This window comes from Eublepharis macularius, chromosome 16, assembly GCF_028583425.1.
Source record: "Eublepharis macularius isolate TG4126 chromosome 16, MPM_Emac_v1.0, whole genome shotgun sequence".
Classification (NCBI taxonomy): domain Eukaryota; kingdom Metazoa; phylum Chordata; class Lepidosauria; order Squamata; family Eublepharidae; genus Eublepharis; species Eublepharis macularius.
The window spans coordinates 6,711,704-6,735,791 of record NC_072805.1 but is presented as its reverse complement, the minus strand read 5'-3'; the positions used below and the strand labels follow the sequence as shown (position 1 = coordinate 6,735,791).

The following is a 24,088-nucleotide window of genomic DNA, read 5'->3' as shown; positions in this document are numbered from 1 at the left end:
CGAAGCAGGTGGCAATTCCTGCCCGCCTTCACTCTGGCAGGATCAGGCTTGGAGCAGGTGGCAATGACCGGCCCTTGCCTTCACACAGCTGGGATCAGGAGCACAGCAAGAGGCAATGCCTGCCCCGTGCATTCACCTGGCCAGGATCAGGAGCGGAGCAGGAGGCAATGCCTGCCCCCACCTTCAATCAGCCAGGATCAGGAGCAGAGAAGGTGGCAATGCCTGGCCGCTGCCTTCACCCAGTCAGGATCAGGAGTGGAGCAGATGGCAATGCCCACCCTCCTGGGACATGTCTTCAATCTGTGCTGGGTGGCAGTGTGGCGCATAAGGCCTCGTGGTCAGTCCATGTTAAAGGAGAATCCACCCTACAACAGAGGGCCAAGCTAGAAGTGACGAATGACACGTGATCGAGTGGAGTGCAAGAGAACAGGGAGGAATACACGCGAGTCTGTTCACTTGCCATTCAAGTGTCATTCGTCACTTCTAGCTTGGCCCAGAGCCAACAATCCCCAGTAGCCATGCACTGCCAGAGGAAGATCAGCAGCAAAGAAGCTCATGGGGGCAGCAATTCAACTTTCATTTCCACTCTTCAGACCCTGAAAGATCTCAATTCGTAGGAAAAGCACTGCCTTAGAACATGTCCCACCATCCTTTGCAACGTGGAGGGTTTCTGTGGAAGAAGCACAGGGCTTCTTCAACAGGCAAGCTCATGTAAGGGGAGTTCCCTGAAGTTTACAACAGCTACATGAGGGACTTGGAAACAGTCCTTTATTCCCAGTTTGAAATGACCGTCCGCACAAAACAAGCACACTCTTCTGACCGCAGTGCTTTGATGAAGAAGTAGTGCCTTGGGTGGCAAGCGCATGATGTGTCAAGCAGGCTCCATGAAAAAGGTGGTGAACAGAGGACTATAGCTTGAGTTCCCGGTCAGGTTTCATGCTGAAAGGCTCCAGCCTTTCGTTCTCAGGCAGGAGGCTGTTCAGCCGCTCCATCAGGGGGACAGTCTGGTCAATGCCCATCTGGATGCGGCGCAGGATGGCTGACATCTCGTTGACTTTCTGGATCTGCTCTGCATACTTAGCGTACCTTTTCTGGCGCTCCTGCATCAAGCTGTACAGAGTTTCTACTGAAAGATCCATCTGGTTGCAAAAACAAGTGGAAAGGGTTAGTCAGGCGACACTTAGAAGACGAAGGAACTTTTACCACCAACTACAGCAGCGATTCACAACGACGATCAACAGACCCATCAATTTCCCAGCCTCCTGGGCGGACTCTTTCACACGGTCTCACCCAGTTCCCCTCCTTACTGCAGTCCTTGTGCCACACGGCTTTTGTACATCAGTGTGGTGATTCCCAGAACAGCTTTTAATAGTACAGTAGCACTTTTAAGACTAACCAACTTTCTTGTAGCATAAGCTTTCGAGAACCACAGCTCTCTTTGTCAGATGCATGAAAACTGCAGAAACATCACTGCCTCTAATGACCTCTCTTAAAAAGTAAAACATTTTTTAGAGAAACCAAAATGTTTTCAGGTGTTAATCGTTTATAACAAAATAATGGCAGTCTTAAGTTTTTGCGTCCCTTATTTAAAGCTGTGTCACTTATCAAATAATCCTGACCGTCATCTGATGCTGGCAGGAAAATCCCAACACCTCTGAAACCATCCGGCGCTGAAAGGAATAATCCTCATCAAATCCCACAGCACAACGTGTTCTGTGGGGCTGAGCACACCAACAAAAATGGTTCCTTGGAATTACTGAGAGGCGTTATTCTGTGCATGGAAGGCAACTCGGGTGCACTCGGCCCGTCTGCTAAAGCATTACCACCCAGCCAGGTGCCCTGACCCATTTAGGAATGCTCGGCAACTAAAAACCAGCATACAAGCAAGTGGGAACTCTTAACTTTGGCTTCCCTTTCAGCAAAAGCTCTGAGGAGGAGCCCTTCTTGCACCCAAGGGGAAAGCAAGGAGGACTTCCAGTGTTACAATGGGGTCAACACATTAACAGTTACTATAAGCCCTCCTACTGTGAATGGCCCAGATCCATGAGCAGTGCAAGATGGGTGCAACAAACACACAATGTCATGTGAGAAACGTGTGATCTTCCAGCATACAGAAGGGAAAAGGAAAATCTCCTGTGTTTTTGCCGTTCGTGCAAATGTAGATCACTGGGATAAGCAATTTGGTTAGAATTGCAAGGCAGCCCCAGTGAACTCAAAAGCATACACACTTTTGTGTCATTTTGGCTGGTTCTCATTAAAGGCCTGGCCTGGATAGCCCACATCAGATCTCAGAAGCTAAGCAGGGTTGGCCTTGGTTAAAAAATGGATGGGAGACGTCCAACAAAGACCAGGGTTGCAGCAGCAGGCAACGGCACACCACCTCTGCTAGTCTCTTGCCATGGAAACCCCACCAGGGGCTGCTATAAGTCAGCTATGCCTTGAGGGAACTCTCCACCACCAATTAAAGGTATCAGGTGGCTCTCGCTTTATCATCTGGACAGACTCTTACTTGAACTTCCTTTCCCTATATTTCCATTACAAATCTCCCCCCCACCCCCCAAGTTACATATTTTAAATGTATATCCTGCTTTTTCTCCCTGCTTGGGGACCCAAAGTGAGTTCTTACATTGTTCCTCCCGCCTCCACTTATCCTGACAACCATCACCTTGTGAGGGTCGGAGAAACTGAGAGATTGGCAGGCCCAAAGTCACCTGGTGGGCTTTCATGGCTGAGTGAGGAATGCGAATCCTGTCTTCCCAGCTCCTAGTCTGCCACTCTAACCATTATACCACACCAGCCCAGAGACAGAGATTCTCCCCATGTGGGCACAGAAGAAGCATCTTTCTATTGAAGATATACTGTAAAGGTTGCTTCTTTGGACAAGATGCCTAAATAGAGATTGGTCCTCACCCCCCACCCCCCCGGAACTTGTAAGTTCTCACATTCAGGGTTCAGCGCTGTGCCTGACTTCTGTCGCGCTGAAGCTGAAACCCATCAACTTCTCCCTGGTCTTTCCCACAGCTTCCTCCCCTTTCATACAAGTGATAAAATCTAGCAGAGCACATCATTCCACTGGGTGTGGAAACAATTTAAACCTGGCACAGAAGTTTCCACTTTTAAAATGCTCAACTTAATAAACTTGGTGTGCTGGGGCTAGCCCTGTGAGTTATAGCATGTAAAGCAGACCACCAGCAAGTCAACCTTTGCACGAGAGGGAAGCAAACTGATGCCAGGATTCCAAAAGCGAATTGTCCCACCTAATAAGAGACAGGGCTGCAGAATAGAAGCCCGCTGGAAAGCTTCCAAATGCCTCCGTGCCACATTAAACACAGCAGTACAAGGACTCTAGTGTTTTGAAAGGCTGACTCAAAAGGAGTGTTTTGGGATGGCTCTACAGCCTTCAATTATGGGTCAATTGGATCAAGCATATTATGCCTGCAAAATAAATCCACTGCTCCTTGAATGCTGTAGAACTCCCCTTCCGATGGAGGTGGGCTGCACAGCACCTTGACCAGGGCCCCCGAGCCTGTAAAATCCTAAAACACATTCTGACACCTCCTCCACGCCTTCCTGACCTTTAACATCAGCCAGGAATGCTGTCCTGTGCCTTCCATCTAGGTACCAAATCAGCAGGGCATTTTTAGGCTCCTCACCTCTACAATTAATTTTTTCTGGAAATCTGCTGGAGCCCCAAACCTTCCAGATCAGAAAAAGACCTTTCCATTCAAGTGGATTTTTGCTAAAAGCACAAGAGAGCATAAGTTGGGTTAAATAGCAAAGAGTCCAGTAGCACCTTTAAGACTAACCAACTTTATTGTAGCATAAGCTTTTGCTACAATAAAGTTGGTTAGTCTTAAAGGTACTACTGGGCTCTGCTATTTTGCTACTGCAGACTAACAGGGCTAACTCCTCTGGTTCTCTATGTTGGGTTGGCTCCCGGGTTGGCTTTTTCACAGTCTCACCCAATTCCCCTCCTTACTACAGCCCTTGTGCCACATGGCTTTTGTACATTGGTCTGGTGATTCCCAGCATAGCCTTTGTGATGGTCAAAGGGGACCCCCCTCCCCCCTTCCTTTTTCATCAGCAGAAAAGCTGGTTGGATCCAACCCTGTGCCTGGAATGCACTCTTCATGTCAGGTCTTGCCAGGTATTTCCCCCAAACACTTCACTGCATCATTTAGGTGTATGAGTTAAAGTTACTTTATTAAAGAAGAATACCAGTATCAGGATGGTCACACAGGATCATTGGCTGAAGTGACGAAAGGTAGCAAAGCAAGGTTAATTATAGGGCAAACTCCCCCCCCTCCCCAAGTGGGAAAGAAAGTCCATTAGGATTTTGGCATGCTGAGCCAGGGAGCTAGGAGAGAGGGGAGGAGGGAAAGGATGAGCTCTGCTCAGTCTCTTAGCAGGTTGGTGCAGTCTCTGCTGGAACTTCAAGGCCACGTTCTCAGGCCTGCTAGGAAATTGTAACCAAAACACCTGCAAGATAAGCAGCTAGCAACCAGTCAGCAAAACAGCTTTCCCTCTGCATGTTCTCAGAGGTACGCTACACACTGCAGCAAGAAACCCATAACCCATGACAGATATGCTGGAGGCATATCTGACACTTAACACCTTTGGGGACTTCTCCAGTTCACAACTTGTTACCTACACTGAGCCTCTGGAGTGACATGAGCCATAATACAGATTAAAGGCATAAATAAAGAAAAATTAAAAGAACATTCTAGCATATTATATTGCCAATGCTTTTGCCAAGGCACTAGAGATGTGAAATTTCTGGAAATTTTGACAGGATTGAGAGGTGTGTGTGTTCTTTTTTTCCTTAAAAATTTAGGGAAAAACTGAAATGTATGCATTACTTTCTTAAGTCTAAACTTACTGTACTACTATAACAACATCAAATGCATAGTATTGTCGAAGGCTTTCACGGCCGGAGAACGATGGTTGTTGGGGGTTTTCCGGGCTGTATTGCCGTGGTCTTGGCATTGTAGTTCCTGACGTTTCGCCAGCAGCTGTGGCTGGCATCTTCAGAGGTGTAGCACCAAAAGACAGAGATCTCTGTCTTTTGGTGCTACACCTCTGAAGATGCCAGCCACAGCTGCTGGCGAAACGTCAGGAACTACAATGCCAAGACCACGGCAATACAGCCCGGAAAACCCCCAACAACCATCAAATGCATAGTTTATAACTTAGGGTTCCCTGGTACCCGCTGGTGGAGGGCAAACTCCCAGCAGTTTGCACTGGTGCCTGCTGATTGCTGGCAACCAGTGGGAGGTGGCAAGGCACCGAGCGATCATCTGTCACCAGCTGGCAACCTTGACAAGTGCATGGTGGGGCGTGATGACGTCACTTCCTAAAGTGACATCTTCATGCTGGCTGCAGGTGTGTTCCAGCACTTCGTGGGGGCTGATTTTGGTCCCAAATAGGCCAATTCCAAAAGCACGAAGAGCTAAGAAGGCATCCTTTTTGGGTTGGCACTTAGCAGCCTGGATTAAGTGTTACCCAAATAGGCAGTCTCCTAATTAGTTGGGGGAAATTAGCTTAAAGGAGACAAAGTGAGAGGGGGTAACTGGGATTCTCCACCATTGTTTACAGGGATTTTTCCCTTAAGAGAACTGTTGCAATAAATCAGCCAGATGTTCAGATGGAAAGGTTTTTATTAAAAGAGAAATAAAAGGGCAAACATGCAATCACACCCAGAACATATATGAGGCTAATTAAGAGGAAATCAGGGAGGAGTGGGCAGAAAGCAATTTTGGGAAAGGCTATAATTACCAGGCTTACCAGGGGGTGTATGTACATGTACACACGCACGCATGCATGGCTAGGGACTCCAGATATAGGGTAAAATAATCCCTGGGACAAGCTGATGTATTTTATTCAAGGGGCAAATGCATACACATGCAAACACATAAGAGGCCTAGGAAAAGCAGTGGTGAAGGTGGGATAGATTTGAGGGATTGAAAGGCGATAATTACCTATCCGGAGAGCAGGGAAGTCCGCGGAGGGAGAGCTTCAAATGCCAGCATTCTCGGCCAAGGGAGCAAGAGGCTTAGTGCAAACCTCAAGGGAAAAACACTTTGGATCCGGTAAGCGTGTACAATTTGAATGAGGCCAGGGCCTTACCTTTATAGGTAAAATGTGCCCTGAGGTGGGAGAACCCACCTAGCCGTTAGAACAAAGACTCCAACGGTCAATTCCTGGGATTGACAAAAGGTTTGATTACCTTGATTGGTAGCTGCTGGGGCATGTGAAAGTAAATGCAAAATTTGTTCTAGTGAGGCACAAAGGGATAGTTTGTTAATGAAGTCCGTGGACACTTGATGCAAGAGAGTAAGTGGATCCAACTCTGACATCCAGCACAGCAACCCAATGAGAGGGTATAATGAAGTACAAGGATGTTCTACCTCTGACCTGAAGCGTAAGTGTGAATATCCCTGCAACTGGGGAAAAAAGGAACCTCAGCTCTCAGAGGTGGTCTAAGAAAACCAGTGTTTTGCCTGCACAGACCCAAAATAAGAATGTTCCTAAATTTAAGCACGTTTTGATCCAGACATTGGGTAAGTATTACCTGAATTGGTCTCCTTGCTAGTAAATAGAATTTGTGTGGGTGTGTGTGGGGGGTGGGGGGATTAGCAAGCAAGGAAGATAGCTATGCGAAAGGCCAGTAACCGCAGGATCTAATCACCAATAATTTACGGAGTCCTTTCCCAAGGATATACACACATGAAGCTGGTGTTCTTAATTAAAGGTTTTCCATTTTTTCTTATGTGTCTCTCTACATCACAATGTTCCTGAAGATCCCCACTTTGTTTTCTTAAAAGGTGTTTATGTAAAACACATGATCAGAATTCTCCAGGCTTTCTGTTCAACTGACGATCACCCGAATGCTCACTCCAGTGGGCACTCCCTGCTTTCCCAGGTGGCTCCGTGAGCCTCAGTGCTGCCTCCAATTCTAAAGGTAAGAACAAAGTGGGGCTAAGGGACAGGTCCTGATTCTGCTGTGACTGCACTAAAGCAGAAGACTCTACCTCCCTCCTTCTTGCAGACCCTTCCCAGGAGATTGCTAACCAAGTTGCCAAATTTTGCCTTTGGGTGTGTGGGATACGCAAGCGGTTGACTGAGCCTCAATAACTTACTTCCTTGTCGGAGGAAGGTATCACCTCTCTGTCCCCCCTACAACCTGCGCCCACAGTTCTGTGCTCGTCGCACTGCATGTGCCCTCCCTAGTCTTATTTTTATTGTTTTTTATTCTATTATTTATGGAGCTGAGTCTGTATTGAAATGGATGGGTGGGGGGTGGATGGATTGAAACAGAAGCCTGTGGCGAAACTCCCCTCACCACCCAACATGGCACCAGTTAGACTTCCTATTCTACCTGCCACCGGCTTATTTCTTTTATCCTCTCCAGTACATATATATCTCATTTCGAACCAGGTCATAAAGTGTGGATCAAAAAAAATCCACAAATTGGAAACAAGGGTAGAAGGGAGATTTCTCTATAAACTTGAAGGAAGCCCTAGGTTTTCAGACACACGCACACATACTGGGGGATTAAAACTCCCCAAACGAACACCTAAAGATTTAAGAAAAGAATGCCCACTGAGACGACATTCTGTATTCATATTTTACATGCAACGTACACATATGTGTATCTTACGGTACAAGCAATACTGCAACGTGTGTTCCTGAAACTAAGGAATAATTCTGATCCTAGTAACGGCAACTGCAGCAGAGCACTGGCACAAATCCTCCTTCCTTACCTGTCAATGAATCTGACCGAAGCTCACCGGGACAAATTTCAACAGCTACAGAAGACTCATTGTGCCGCTGCCCCCAGCCCCCCCCCCCCACTACACGGAAGAGCTATTAGAGACACTCCTGTTAGCTTCGCTTCCCACCTCCAGGAGCGGCCTCTCCATTACCTCTTTGATCCGCTTGACTAAAGCATTCTGGTCAAAGGTCACTGCCTCTGCACACTGGTGAAGGTGGTCTTGGTACCGGAGGCAAAGCTGAAGAACTTGCTGAGAATCCAGCTTCTCCAGTTTAATGTTGGTTGGAGATGTCTGCCCACTGAGAAGGCCTGGAAGAGAGTCAAATAACAGCCATGAGCAACTACAACAGCTCATCATGGAACAAGCAAAGGAGGAATAATGGCTGGTCCACAAGCAAAACACCTACAATAACTGCACGTCCGTCTGTCCCTTTGTGGCAGGCGTAACATCAGAAAATAAAGCGAGGAGCCTCAAAACTGGATGCTGGTCCAAAATGATAGTGGGAATTGCAGTGCCGAAAGGAAAAGGAACATCCAGACTGAGGCCATCTCCCGACGGTTCGCAATGGAAGCGAAGGGTCTCCGTTTGGGGCAAGCGTAACATCACGAAATAAAGCTAGGCGTCTGAAAACTGGCCATCAACTTCAGGACGATTGTGGCAGCAGCAATGCCCAAACTGAGGTTCCTGGGCAACAAGGGGGGGGCACGCCTTTCAAAGTTGTGCTTGGCCTGTGGAATGTAGAGATGCCCCCAGGCAGTGCGCACTAATGCTCCGGAGTGCCCTTTGGAGTGCCCAAGGAGTTTGGAGTGATGAAACATATAGGGCAAACATTTATAGCTTAAACAGACAAATCTTTAAGTGAATGTGACTGAACATGGGATAAATAGCATCAGTTATTATTATTTACAAAACGTCTATTGCTTCTGTGCCCAGTCAGGGCCACCAAGGCAACTATTTTGCCTAGTTTGTAGTGATGATGACAGCAAAGCGGTTTCGCTTCTCTGCTGTCCTTGCAGCCACATCATTCCACCCAGCAAAGCTTTTTCAGTTTGTTGCAAGTTTTTAAAACCTAAACTGCAACTGGGTGTACCACCAGTATGGATCAAGGCCATTTAGAAAAGGAACCATGTCTACATGGTTCCTACTGAAACCCCCCCTCCTCCTGCTGGCATTAACCCTGGGAGGAAAAAACAGATGGATGCCAGGGGCAATTATAGCACAGGGAGGGTTGTTTTGGTAGGCAGAATGAAAGGACAGGGTTAGCAGTATTAATACCCCCTTCCTTCCTGGCTGTGATCCGAACTGGGCTTTTTGTTTGATTGCATTTTAGCTATTTAAAAGATCTAAATTCTCTGGAGCCTCACTAACAGTTGATATCCTCATACGGTAGAACCATGTTCAACGTGCTTCGTATTAGAAGATTCATAAACTATGACTGATTCCACACACATTGGACAATGCACTTTCAATGCACTTCATCAGTCGTTTGAGGTGGATTTTTTGTTCCACACACGAAAAAATCCGTTCCAAATGATCTATAAAGAGGATTGGAAGTGCATTATCCAACGTGTGCGGAATCAGCCATATGTGATGATAAAAAAACAGAGAATGCCACTTCGTGAAGATCTCAGTCAATGTAGCAAGTTTCTTCCCCGGCCCACCAGTACTCTTTCAAGGTTTTGGTGTGTGAGACAGTCACAAAAAAGTTCCATTGGCCTATGATGTGCCCCAGAGAAGCAGCACTGCACACTCCCCCCATGTGATGTCAACCCACAAGCAGCTCTGACTAGCTGTACAGCACTTTTTGGTACATGATTCTCAAGAGCTTTAATAATCCAAGGAGGAAGTAAACAGGACATAATGGAACATGGAGCACAGAGGGAGAAACGATGGGTGGGAAAAGCAGTGGGCAGCCACAAAATGGGGGGGGGGATTTGACTCAGCACTGCTACCCCCCCCACCCCTATTCACACATCTCTGATAATTAGAAACAAGATCACAGTGGCTCCATAATCTGGTGTCAGGGTTGGGTTTTCAATTGTCTTGTCACACTTTATTTGACTTCAATTATACTAGACAGGTTGGACTGAAAGGTGACAGATTATGTTTCAAAATAACATTTTTGAACTTGCTGTTACAGCATAAGCTGCATATATGTGTGCAAAAATATATGGCCATTCTTGCTGTTAGGAAGATTAGATTAAATGCTCACTTCCTATTGAAACTGAAGCTCCCTTCCTATTTAAGCAAAAATGGGGATGGGGGAGAGACCAATTGAAGAGTTTTACGCATTAATAAAATCTTTCCCAAGAAGTCTTCCCAAGTAAGTTTCAATTTGGGATCATATTCTGGGAGGTAGAGATGACATGGGTGGCTGAATTAAAAAGAAAGGAAAACTCAGCAGAGGGATCTGCTAACCATCCTATTATGGGCAGCAGAGATGGGCATGAACCAGGAAAATTCCGAACCGTGCGGTTCATGGTTCGTTGCGTTTCATGAACCATGAACCACAAACTTTCACGAACTTGCCTCGGTTCGTGATCCAGATCATTTGGTTCATGAAAACGTCATTTCCAGGTCAGTAGAAGGTCTGCAGAGAACCCATTCCCCCCCCGCCCCCGCCCGTGGCCTACGAAACTGATTGATTGGCACCAGGCAGTCTGCAGTGATGAACCAAAATACGAACCAGGCTAAAATTCATCATCGTTCATGAGAAATGAGCTCCCATGAACCGCTGGTTCGCCCGGTTTGTGACAAACTTTGGTTCATATTTCAGTTCGTGCCCGTCTCTAATAAGCAGTCCTAAAGCTGTCTCACTCACACACAGCCCCAATGGCCACAGAGCAAAGTGACTGAAACGCAGGAATCTCTCATTCTGTGCTGCAAGAAGACTGCTGCTAGCCAGGTCAGGAAAAAACTGAAAGAACAAACACCCTTATGAGTCCAGAACCGCTACTCATAAGAGACGGTGCCACCTCCATCTCAGTGTGATTCACTGGTCTGCCCTTGACTTGCTTCCCATCAGACCTCCTGTTGCAGCAGTACACTAGATGGGAAAGACAGCTGTGGGACAGGCCCTTCTAATCGGGCAGCAGGCCCTGGGGCAACAGCTGCTGGGCAGGGAGTTCCACAAGACAGACACGACTGCAGAAAAGGCCCTCGCATCCCCCCCCCCCATGCAGTGTCATTTGCTATGATTATGGAGTGGGAAGAGAGCTAAGGAGACTTTGTTCTGCTCAAGCAGGAGAAAGTGGCTGTGGAGCATGTTCAGGAACAGGGAGCGGGGGATACATTTGGGACCTGATGGGCATTCCCTGGGAGCTGGAGGGAACCACTAGGCCACCCATTGCCTGTCCTTCAAGGGAGTCATCAAAAACTTCCAAAGTTTCTGGCAGATTTGCAGAGTGCAAAGACTTCAACCAGAGCTGGTCCCAGCCAGGAGACATGCTGTATCTCTGGACGAGAGCCAAAAGGAATGATGTAACTTCAAACACCGAATCTGGAGCAGCAGCAACCTCACATTGCGAATGACCACTGAACGCCTCCTTTGTCTTCCTAAGTCTTCAAAACTTCTAAACTGTGCAAGATCTCTAAAACGTTGTTTACAACTAAACTCTTCCTCCCTGCTCTGTCCCCTTTTCTTTCCCCGCCCCCCACTTTTCGTGTTGTGCTGTTTGTGTGGAAAGAAACAGAGGCTCGTTCTTGCCAAGGCTGACCTCAGCTCATTCTTACTCGATGACACACAGGCAAATTTCACTCTGACAAACATTTACAGAGTTTCAAAGCCTCAAGGCTCCTTGCTGTCTTGCGCATTTGGTGCCTGCTTTTCAGGAGCTGTTGGGTCTCAGTGGGTCTGGCAACGCATCATTGTACTTGAAGACACCGGAGATCCTTCTCACCTAAGACCCCTCCTCTCCCCTCCTGACCCTCCATGCGCCACAAGAGCTCATCAGAATGCGTGGCAGCAGTGAAACCACGAATGGCACGAATCCTGCTCAGGCATTTCTGAAAAAATATTTCATAACCCCCTCCCTCTGCAGGCAGCGTCTTCCCAAAAATAAAAGTTGCCCTGCCAGGTGCATTTATTCAAGTACTAAAAGAAGTTACCTACGAGAGAAGGAAGGGCAAAGAGTGGCCCCTACTCATTTCCTATTTAAATGTCTGCATTTACCATTTTACCATTTAACAATGAGGCAAGGCTCACAGCACAACCTCGTTCTTATACCTGAAAAGTCATCAAGTTAAAGAGGGAGAAAAAAGCCTTCATTACCCCCCCCCCCACACACACTCTAGTTTAGACACGCTCCACTTGAACAGCCCCATCATAACTGTAAGGACACGGGCAGTGCACTATCCCAGCACAAACGATCACCCCACAGGCTGAGTTTTCATTGTGGTGGCCAAACGAGGTCTGTGCATGCACCACTATAGACTGCAGGGAATCGAGGCCCATGTGACAGAATGCTCCCCCCCACACCAGTTCCCTAATACTGACTTGCAGGAGTTCCCAGTATAAATTTTTACCTTGTTAATTTTTGTTTAATTGGGGATCAGGGGGCAGGATTGTACAGGTTACAGTTCATATCAAAGTTTCTGTCCTTAAACGCTAGTAATCCTTGGTTGAGTAGGGTTCAAGTCCAGTAGCATCTTAAAGGCCCACAAGATTTCCATAGTAAAGGTTTTCGAGGGTCAAAGCTTCCTTCATCAGATACAAGCAGGAAAAGAGATCCCTGATCCCTTATGTCTTATCTCACTACAGATGTTAATTTTGTGCATTTCCCACCCATAAGCATTTCTCCCCTGCTCTAATCAAACTTTTACATTTTGGTATTTTGCCTTTGCATCCTGACATACTTCTTTGCAACACCTTTCCTACCTGGGATATAAGGGATCTCCATTCCTAACTGTATCTAAAAAAGGAAGCATTGACACTTGAAATCTTATTCCTTAGAATTCTTGTTGGACTTTAAGGTGCTACTGGACTTGAACATTGTTCTTCTAATGTAGACCAACACAGCTACCCACCTGAAACAAACTCTTCGTTGTATACATGGTTCGGCAGCTTTTAAAAAGATGTCTCTCTCAACTATTATTGAAAACACAGGAAAATGTTCCAAGGATGCTCCATTTAATTCAAAGCGCAAACACGAACAGAAAATCAGCACTAATTCCAACAGAATAATTTATTCTCTATTCTGTTGCAAGGAATGTTTATTTAGAGCACAAAGATGGGCAACCCATGGGGCAACCTCAGGAGCTTAATTAGCTCCAGAGAAAAATTAATGAAAGATTATCCGTCTTTGTTTTGCCACCCACAAAGGCAAGTACATGACAGGTTTAGACAGGACTAATAAAGATAAAAACACATTTAATCTTCAGAGGAGTCACAATTACATCCGAAATGGCACCAGCTGAAGTCAGAGCAGCCCAGTGCCCCTGACACGACGAAGACACCAGCATTTCATTACACTCTTTTGCTACCATTTCATACCAGGTTGGATCCTGTAAACTTCTTTCTGCTAAGTTTTTCTCCAGTGGAGGAGGGTTTCCTCTGATGGAGGAAGACTTTGTAGAAGGATCTCACTCAGTAATATAATAATGTTTGCTGATGGAGAGGTCTTCTGCAGCAGACACGCCGAAGCTGTCCCGGTGCGCTGCGGAGCTGGCAGCAGCGCGAGTGGCTTGGAAGCTGCCCGCACCATTCACCTGCCCCGCAAGACAAGGGGCGGCCAGCTTGTCCACGCGCCCCTTGTCCTGGGGAAAAGCAAACGGTGCAGGCGGCCTACCAGCCTCCCACACTGCCTTTTGCCTTTCCCCAGGACAAGGGGCGGCTGGCTTGCCCACACGCCCCTTGTCCTGGGGAAAGGCGAACGGCGTGGGCGGCCTCCCAGCCTCCCGCGCTGCCTTTTGCCTTTCCTTTATGCCCACCCCTTTCCCCTTCCCTCCCCTGGGTTGCTGCTCCGTGGTTGGAAGGAAGCCTGCTAATCAAGGAAAGCTGGGCTTCCATTCGTGTTTCGAGGGCGACAGAAGGAGGGCAAACACAGCTCATCCCCCTGGCTCTGTTGCCCCGGGAATTAATTACTAGCGCCAGACAGTCTGCAATTCCGAACTGAAACTGACCCATCCGATCAAGTGCCAAACCAGCAAACTCCCGACGGCTGGATCGGTTGCCGTGGGCAGAACCGATCAGCTGAGTCACGAGGGTGAAAATGCCAAAATCGGGGGGGGGGGGTTGAAATCCTAATTCAGATTGTGCCCATCTCTATTAGGGACCTCCTTTTTCAGGGAAACCTGCTGCCGTCCTTTAAATGCCAGGCAACGGCTATTCTGAAAAGCATTGGGCATTTGATGTGTATTCTCATTAGGGGCTCTCAGTTCAGTATTATATCAGTGAATTGCATATTAATCATATCTTTTCAGTAACTGTGCCCCCACCCCATTCTTTTACAATATTAATTTCTGTTGTGAACGACCTTGAAGCAGGGGCAGCCTTAGGATTCTGGGTTCCTGAACAAAAGGCAACAATATCCTTCCCTTTATTCTCATTCAATCCAACTCACCCAACCCACTCCAAACAAGGCCCCTTCAGAAGCACAGAGTCGTTTGCATTTTGACTATATTCTATTATGCAACATTCACCAAACCAAGACAGGAAACATACCGCTATTACTATTTTAAAAAGAAAATTAATATAATAGGAATGTAATAACTGTAGATTCATTTGATATTTCAGTGAGAGTGCATTGTACTGGGCTCCAAAAACAACATACTGGAGCGAGGAAAAAATGAAGGCGGTAGACATTTATATTTATTTTTTTATATATTCAATTTATATTCTGCCCTCTGCACATCAGCAGGCTCAGGGCAGATTACAACCAAGTTTAAAATCACATTTCATAGTTTAACAGTTTAAAAAAATAAAACACCTTAAATACCATAGATTTCTCTCACACACTCTTACACACTCACACACACCCTGGTCTCATTAGACAGACCGTTCCACCAGGCTGGGGCCAGGACTGAAAAAGCCCTGGTCGATGCCAGGCGGGCCTCCCTAGGGCCAGGGATCTTTAGTAGATGTTTATCACTGGAGTGAAGAGTCCTCTGGGGTTCATATGGGGAGAGGTGGTCCCGCAGATACACCAGTCCTAGTCTGCATAGGGCTTTGTAGTTTAGTACCAAAACCTTGAACCTGATTCGGTACTCCACCAGCAACCAGCGCAGCTGGCGCAATACCGACGTTATATGTGAACATATCGGCGTTCCGGTGATGTCCGTTGCCGTCGCATTCTGTACTAGCTGTAACCACCGGATCAGGTTCAGGGAAAGCCCAGCGTAGAGTGTGTTACAGTAGTCCAGCCTAGAGGTGACCATTGCTTGGACCACTGTAGTCAAGTTGCGGGATGAAAGATAAGGGGCAAGTTGCCTGGCCTGTCTAAGGTAACAGAAAGAAGACTTGGCAACCACAGTAATCTGATCCTCCATCGTCAAAGAGGGATCAAAGATCACCCCCAGGCTCCTAACTCTCGGAGCTAGTGTAAGCACCCACCCTATCGAATGTAGGAAGCTGGGGTCCCAAGTCCACATTTCCACAACTCAAGTACAGGATCTCCGTCTTCGCAGGGTTCAGTTTCAGCTGACCTTGCCTCAACCATGCAGCCACGGCTTCAAAAGCAAGCTCCAGGACAACCAGGGCCGATCCAGGCTGGCCATCCAACAACAGATACAGTTGGGTGTCATCCGCATATTGGTGACACCCAAGTCCAAAACTCTGCACCAACTGGGCGAGGGGGCGCATATAGATATTAAATAATAATGGGGAGAGTATTGCCCCCTGCGGCACACCACATATTAGTGGCCTACGGGATGATAATGTCTCCCGCGGCGCCACCCTCTGTCCCCGATCATGGAGAAAGGAGACTAGCCACTGTAGCACTGTCCCCTGGATTCCCACATCGGCAAAGTGGTGGGTCAGAAGGTTGTAATCGACCGTATCGAATGCTGCTGAAAGATCTAATAAAATCAGCAGCGCCGATCCACTTCGATTCAGATGTCTGTGAAGATTGTCTGTGAGGGCGACCAGCAATGTCTCCACCCTGTGTCCTGGGCAAAAACTGGACTGGAAGGGATCTAGGGCTGAGGTCTCCTTCAGGAAACTCTGCAGTTGTTTCTCCACCGCCCGCTCAATCACCTTACCCAGAAATGGGAGGTTCGAGACCAGGCGGTAGTTAAGCGGGTCGGCAGGATCCAATGATGATTTCTTCAAAAGAGGCAGCACCACGGCCTCCTTTAGCGCCCTGGGAAAGACTCCAGAGCTCAAGGACAAGTTTACAATCACCTCCAAGGAATCCCGTAGTCCGGCGACACTGGCTTTTACCAGCCACGACGGACACGGGTCCAGGAGGCATGTGGTAGGCCTCACCACCTGCAGAATCCTGTCCACCTCCTCCCTGGAAAGGGAGCTGAAATGATCGAATATCCGCCCTGGATGCTTTAAAATGTTAGTATTGTTTTTGAAGAAAATTTTGACCAACAAATAGAATGAACTATATTAATAATGAGGACATCATTTAAAAAAACACCTACAAGTGCGAGCAGAATAACTTTTTTGAAAAGGGCAAGTAAACATCTTCAACTAGTTACTGTTAGGGTTGCCAGCCTCCAGGTGGTGGCTGGAGATCTCCTGGAATTACAACTGATCTCCAGGTGACACAGATCAGTTCCCTGGAGAAAATGGCTGCTTTGGAAGGTGGACTCTATGGCACTATGCCCTGCTGAGCTCCCTCCCTTTCCTAAGCCTCATCCTCTCTAGGCTTCACCACCAAAATCTCCAGGAATTTCCCAACCTGGACCTGGCAACCCTAGTTACTGTTCAGATTTTTTGCTATTACAGAAGATGTAAAACACTACCAAATTTTTCATTTTATACACCAGATGATGCAATTCAGTAGGTCATATGGTATATCACCCCCACTGTCTATTGTGATCCCCTCCGCCCCAGCTGTCATGTTTGAATGTGCCCATTCATCCATGCCAGTATTAACTGCATGGCCAGAGTTGCCTGGGTGATGTACCTGGTCTTATGTCATATCTGATAAGTACATTCCTTAACTTGCAAACCACTTTCGTTTCCTCTGTCTCCCAGAATGGCCGGCAGCTGCGGACAATCTTTTCTATTGATATGGTTTAGAATGACCTTGAGTGTCTGGAGTGTTGCATTACTCAGCGTCTTGTCTGCATAGTGTGTGAACTTCAGAAATGTTTCCCATACTGATTCTGTACTTGGGATCTAAGGGGGAGGAGGCTGGGTGATTATATTGTCCTGTAGTCGCCTGAAACTTTATTCCTTTCAATGAGAAGTGACCAGGCTCATCTGCCTTTTATTTCATATACTCCTATGGACCTGTGTATATGTACAAGACTGAATTCCTGAATAATGATCATTTAGCCAAGGACATGTGTCGTGCTGAAGTGGTCCAGGGATCTATCTGCCATAACCTGACATCCATAGTCTGACAACAGCACAGGACTTCAAGGTAATTTCCCAGGGTTCGTCACTGATAAAAAAACCCCTCTGCCTTGCAGACTTTTTTGTGAAAGGCAGAATATAAATATTTAAATACGTAAACAATCTTGTAAAGCTATATTCTGGATAATATTAGATATGCAACCAATCAGAAAAGATAAGGTCAAGTGGACAGTCAAATATTTTACAAAGATTAAAACTAGAGAGACACTATTTGTGAGACAATACTAATGCAGTTGACCTTTAGAAATGATTTATGATGATAAATGTCAATAAAAATGTGAATCATTCACTGAATGGTTCTTCTCTTTAGCTTTTATGCCACAACATTAAGAATGGCCTGCAGTTATAAAATACTAACAACCAGGCCTGTTGTAAAAACAACAGCGTCTAGAAAATGGCCTCCAGATGGTCGGGCTGCTTGCTGGGCCTTCCCACTGCCAGGGCTTCCCGGTGTCAGGTTCAGTGTGTATATGAGCTGTACTGACTCCATTTTCTAATGCTTCTAGTGTCTAAGTGCTTTCTCCACAGGTGCACAAGTTCCCAAGCAGACTTCTCACCAAAGAAGATTGTTTTGTCTAACAACGTTCCACCCAAGATTGGCCTTGAGAGAGTCCAGCTTCCCAAGTCTGAAAGATGTTGTTTTGAGAACTGTGGGGGGAGGCTGGTTCAGCTGGGAACTGTTACTTTGTACCTCATGCTTTGCCCTTCATTGGTAACAATGCTCTTGTACCATCCTGGATCTCCTATTCAGGACAGTGGACTATAATGAACCAATTCTGCAGTAAAGTTTCCTTATTCAAACAATGGACTCAGTTTGGTGTAGTGGTTAAGAGCACGGGACTCTAATCTGGAGAGCCGGGTTTGATTCCCCACTGATCCACAAAGCCAGCTGGGTGACCTTGGGCGAGTCACAGTTCTCTTGAGCTCTCTTAGCCCCACCCACCTCACAGGGTGATTGTTGTGGGGTAATAATAACACTTTGTAAACCGCTCTGAGTGGGCATTAAGTTGTCCTGAAGGGCGGTATATAAATCGAATGTTATTATGTTATTATTGTTTGCTTGTAAAGGAGAACCTGTAGGAAGGACGTTATCTAGCCACAGTCTGACATTTTGTTACCAATCCTGTCTAAGCCGGGCCCATCGGAATCCAAAGCAGTCCCGGACAGGGATCCTTTGTTTGATCCGTATGCTTCTCCCGGCGATCAACAGTTACGACCTCAAGACCCTGCACGGGCAGGGAACGGAGCTTCAACTACCACCCCTCCTCTCATCGATCTCGGCAGTGAGGGCGAAAAGCCGACGGCCGTTACCATCCCGTTGTTCTCGGTACCCACGCCCTCGGAGTGGGGAGCCCGACCCCGAGAAACGAGAGAGCGCAGGGCCAGTGGGGTGCCCCATCCGTTACCCATGGACGGGCGCCGAAGCCTAGAAACAGTCCCTGAACTGGACAGCAGCCAACCATGGCTATTTTGGAACAGGACGACCGAACAGATAGAATGGGAAACGTCCCGCCGCCGCGTCCTAAGTTGGGACTATTCGGAACTCACTCCGTGGACGGAGCAACCAGAGATTTCCGAGCAAAGTTGGGTACAGATGCAAAATCGTACCCTGGCTGTGGATTCCGGCATTTCGGCAGTTACAGGACTGGCCAAAGGAATTCTAGCAGCGAGATCGCAAGGCGATCAGGGAGACCCTCCACCTTGGAGGCCGAATACCCCGGTGGCCGCTTCCGCTGGGGACTCTACGACGGACCAACCGGGTCCAAGTAGAATTCAATTGCTAGAAGCTAGGTTAGTCGATATGGAAGAAAGCCTAGCTCATGCCATACATCTACTCTCATTAATGGTGGCGGGAGAGAGACCATCACCCGAAGAAATGGCTGTACAAATAGCTACCCTACAAAGCGTTATTTCTAACCCGAGGGAGCCCGCCCCGTTGCAGCCGCCGCCCACGATCAACCCAGGGACAGAAGGTGAGGGGGATTCCTGCTCCGATAATCTGTGCCCTGACGATACATCAGAATCGGAGGAAGAGGGGGATCCCTGCCCTGGAGAGATGCCAACGGAGATCCCTAAAACGGACGAAAACCCAGATCCCGGGGATGCTCCAGTAGAGGTCCCAGGAGGGAACGGAGATGAACCGAGCCGCCCGACGGAGTCTCCGGTAATACCCCCTCCAACTTCTCCGATAGCCATCCAACCGGATCAGCTCGAAGAGCCTCCAGCTCCTCCAAGGGGGGAGACACCACACCGAACGCCTGCAACTACCCCCGTCCAACAACCCCCAGGGGGGGTCAACCATTGCAGATCGTACCCCGGGGACTACTTCCGAGCCCGAGATTGACGACGCTGGGAGGGGCAAGCCCGCGCGGCCCAGCACCTATCCGGCCCTCGCCGCAGCGGCCCCTTCCGCTCCGACCTCAACAAATACCACCACAACAGCCGGTAAGGTTGCCTCCAGCTCAACCGGTGTTGCCACCTCCGGATCAACCGGTAAGGCCTCCCCCACTTCGACCGTTCCGACCCGCACCCCAGCGACCAATTCCGGCCCAACCTGTTCGGCCACCTCCAACCCAACCGGTACGGCCGCCGCCAGCTCAACCGGTGATACCACCACCAACCCAACCGATAAGACCACCACCAATGCAACCGGCCCCGCATCTGCCGCCGCAGCCGGGGGGTCCCGGGCAACCGTTACCACAGCCACAACCCTGGCCCCAACTACCCCCACCCCCCCAGCAGCCTCCTATCACGCCGCAGACCCAACTAACCATTCCGACGGACTATTACCCCACACCAGCCCCAAGGCAAGATCTTCCAATGGGCTGGGTAAAACTGGAAGCCACTTTTGACGGAGACCCCTCCAAGTTGGGATTTTTCCTGGTACAAGTGGTGCAGTTCTTCAATCGATGGGGACATCTTTTCGGAAGTGAGGCCAGCCAGATCGAACATCTTGGGTCACGGCTTCAGGGCAGAGCGGCAGACTGGTATGTAGGACTATACAATGTTGGGGCCCCAGAACTCAATACCTTACAAGGGTTGGTGGATGCTATAAGGGCACAATATGAAGACCCCTTAGAAGAGACCATAGCCAGAACAGAATTACAAGCTATTAAGCAAGGCAGCATGTCGGCCAGAGACTATGTTACAAAATTCCGACAGCTGGCCGCTAAATGCCCTAGGTGCGAGGAATCCACCAAAATAATACTATTCAAACAAGGGCTAAACCCGAAACTCCTGGACAGGGCTCTCATGCAAGACAATCCTCCTACGCTGTTAGGATGGATTCAACTAACCTGTGAAGTTGAAAATCGCATATTAGAAGTCCGGTTAGTTGAACAACAACAACAATCGGGACAAAGACGACCCCTAACCTTGCAGAAGGGAGGACGGGGCACAGGATATGCTACCCGAGGAGCGAGAGATGCTAGATGGCAACAAGGTTTGTGCTTGCAATGCGGACAAGCTGGTCACTTTGCAGCACAATGTCCATACCGGCCTATGCAAAGACCCCCGCTCCAATTACGGCGTCCAACCCCTGCTCCATTTCCCACACTACAACGCCCAACACCAGCTCCCAGATTGGGTAGGGGTCGCGGCACTTCCCAACGAAATGCCCCAGACAGAGGGTTAGAGGCGGAAGAACTCATGGAATACGACCCTACGGCCTTAAATGGGGAGGAGAATCCGGAAAGCCCCCAGTCGGGAAACGAAATGGATCTGTCGTGAAGGGGCCCAAGCGGCAGATCCACTCTCGGTCCGTCCCAACAAGGGACCGGCCACAAGGGTCCATATTGTTCATACCAGTGACTTTGTTAAACCCGAAAAGAAAGATGCATATCCGTGTACAAGCCCTAATCGACTCAGGCTGCTCTAGAGACATCATTGCCCCAGCCCTGGTCAATGGATTAGTATTGCCAGTGCGGGAATTACAGAACCCAGTCATTTTCGAGCAAATGGATGGCACCAATATGAACCCCGTCACCACGGAAACAATCCCGGTGGTGACGGGCATGGGCCAACACTGGGAAAAAAGATCCTTTGTCATTAGCACCACAGCCAAATACCCGTTAATTCTGGGCAGTAAGTGGCTATGCGATCACAACCCCTACATAAATTGGGCAGAAGGAAGCGTCACCTTCAGCCACGCCAACTGCGAAAACCATCGGTGGAATCAAAATTGGCGTACCAATCCGACCCACACCGAGACAGCTCTCCTTACACAGGAGGAAATAAGTCAAATACCCGAACATTATTGGTCTTACTTACCAGCTTTCTCCGAAGAGGAAGCCGATACCCTACCCCCGCACAGACGGACCGATTGTGCAGTGGAGATTTTACCAGGAGCCTCACTACCAAAAGGCCGACTCTACCCTATGAATCTTTATGAAAGGGAAGAACTCAGAAAATTCATTGACACCAATCTCCAGAGGGGGTTCATCCGTCCAGCCAATAGTCCCCATGCGGCACCAGTACTTTTCGTAAAGAAAAAAGATGGAGGGCTCCGGCTATGCACGGACTTTAGGGGGCTGAATGCTGTATCAACCAACAACGCTTACCCCATCCCACTCGTCCGAGATCTTCTCAACGTCGTGGCTCAAGGTAAGATCTTTACAAAATTAGATTTGAAAGATGCTTACTTCCATGTTCGTATCAAAGCTGGGGACGAGTGGAAAACCGCGTTTAATACGCCCCTCGGACAATATGAATACTTAGTTATGCCTTTTGGATTAACTGGAGCCCCATCTGTATTCATGTCCATGATAAATGAAGTACTGCATGAATTTCTGTACAAAGGAGTGGTGGTATATCTTGATGATGTGTTGATTTATTCAGAATCGGAGGAGGACCATGTTCAACTGGTCAAAAAAGTCCTGGCAACTCTAATGAATAACAAATTGCCTATTAAATTATCCAAATGCGAATTTCATAAAACTGAACTCACTTACCTGGGTTATTGCATATCCCAAGATGGCTTAAAAATGGATCCAGCCAAAATACAGGTGATCCAAGAATGGCAAACTCCCACTACCCGTAAAGAACTGCAATCTTTCTTGGGATTTGCCAACTTTTACCGGGAATTCATTGCAAATTTCGCACAGATCACCCTTCCCCTGACGGAACTGTTAAAAACCAAAGATAAAGGGGACCAAGCGAAAAAGCCCTCCTCCAAATTACTGTGGACACCTGATTGCCAAACAGCCTTTGAACGTTTAAAAATGCAGTTCGTAACAGAACCCATTCTCCGCCACCCCGATGAAAATTACCCCTTCATAGTGCAGGTTGACGCCAGCGATACTGCGATTGGAGGAGTGTTATTGCAGAAGGGGGAGGAAGGGAAGCTTCGACCTTGTGCATTCCTATCGAGAAAATTTTCTGAGGCGGAAAGAAATTGGAATGTGTGGGAGAAGGAAGCCTTTGCAGTAAAAGCAGCCCTTACGAACTGGCGGCATTGGTTAGAGGGGGCACGCCACCCATTCGAAGTTTGGACAGATCATAAAAATTTGGAGGCCCTCCGAAGTCCCCGCCGATTAAATGCCAAGCAATTACGGTGGGCAGAATTTTTCTCCAAATTCAATTTCACTTTGAACTACCTCCCGGGCAAAACTAACTTTCTTGCAGACGCCCTATCGCGCATGCCCCAACATAAGAGCAAACGGGAGGAGACTATAGATACAGTCTTCTCACCTACGCAATTGGGAGGCGTGGTAACCACACACAGCCGCGCAATCCAGCCCCTTTCACACGGCCAAGAATGGAAATCGAAACTTAAGACTGAGGTGGAAAAGGAGGGGGATAAAATGCCCAAATCCAAGCTGAATCAATCTCCACAGGGGGATTGGTTATCAGGAAATAGGTTTTATGTACCCGACAGTCTACGGAAGGAGGTTTTACAGCGGTGTCATGATGCCCCCACCGCAGGACACTATGGGTACTTGAAAACGCTACATTTAATACAACGGCAGTTCTGGTGGCTGGGCATGCGCAAAGACATTTCCCAATACGTAGCCTCCTGTCCCATTTGCCTCAGCGCCAAGACCCGCAAGGGAAAACCTCCGGGTCTGTTGCAACCCTTGGAAACACCCAGCAAACCTTGGGAAACGATATCTATGGACTTTATCACTGATTTACCAGTATCCAAGGGACATAACTGCATTTTAGTGGTAGTGGATCTGTTTTCCAAGCAAGCCCATTTCATTCCATGTACCACTATACCCACCGCTCGAAAACTAGCAGATTTATTCTTAAAACACATTGTAAAATTACATTCTTTTCCGTCCAAGGTAATTTCGGATCGCGGCGGACAATTCGTTGCCAACTTCTGGCGGGAGCTTTTACAGATGTTAAATATTGAGCAAGGAATCAGTTCAAGCCACCACCCACAAACCGACGGGCAGTCGGAAAAAAACTAATCAAATCTTAGAGCAATTCCTTCGTTGCTACATCAACTTCCAACAAGATAACTGGGTGGACCTCCTCCCTCTAGCAGAGTTCTCGTACAACAACAGTGTACATGCCTCTACAGGAGAAGCCCCGTTCAAGGTTGTGTATGGGGCCCACTTCAACCCTTTTCCACTAGACGCTCCCCCTTCCCTTTCCCCAACTTCGCCAGATGTGTCTTCATGGTGGGGGGAGGCAGCCCAACAATGGACTCTCATTAAAAAACACCTAGAGAAAGCCAAACAGGATTACAAAAAATACGCAGATCGCCATCGTGCGGCCGAATGGGATTTGCAACCTGGAGACCATGTTTATATATCCACCAAGAATCTAAAACTAGCCC

General features: G+C 47.9%; 1 protein-coding gene across 1 annotated transcript in view; it reads right to left on the bottom strand.

Moving 5' to 3' along the window:
• Positions 1 to 746: 746 nt before the first annotated feature.
• The window catches only part of BORCS5 (BLOC-1 related complex subunit 5), a 46,431-nt gene continuing 23,089 nt past the window's right edge, over positions 747 to 24,088 (bottom strand). Inside the window, exons 3-4 of the mRNA XM_055000705.1 lie at positions 7,926 to 8,083; positions 747 to 1,139 (exon numbers count right to left, since the gene is read on the bottom strand). Of these exons, the coding sequence (XP_054856680.1) occupies positions 909 to 1,139; positions 7,926 to 8,083 (389 nt within the window). The 3' untranslated portion in view covers positions 747 to 908. The remainder of the gene's footprint in view (positions 1,140 to 7,925; positions 8,084 to 24,088) is intronic.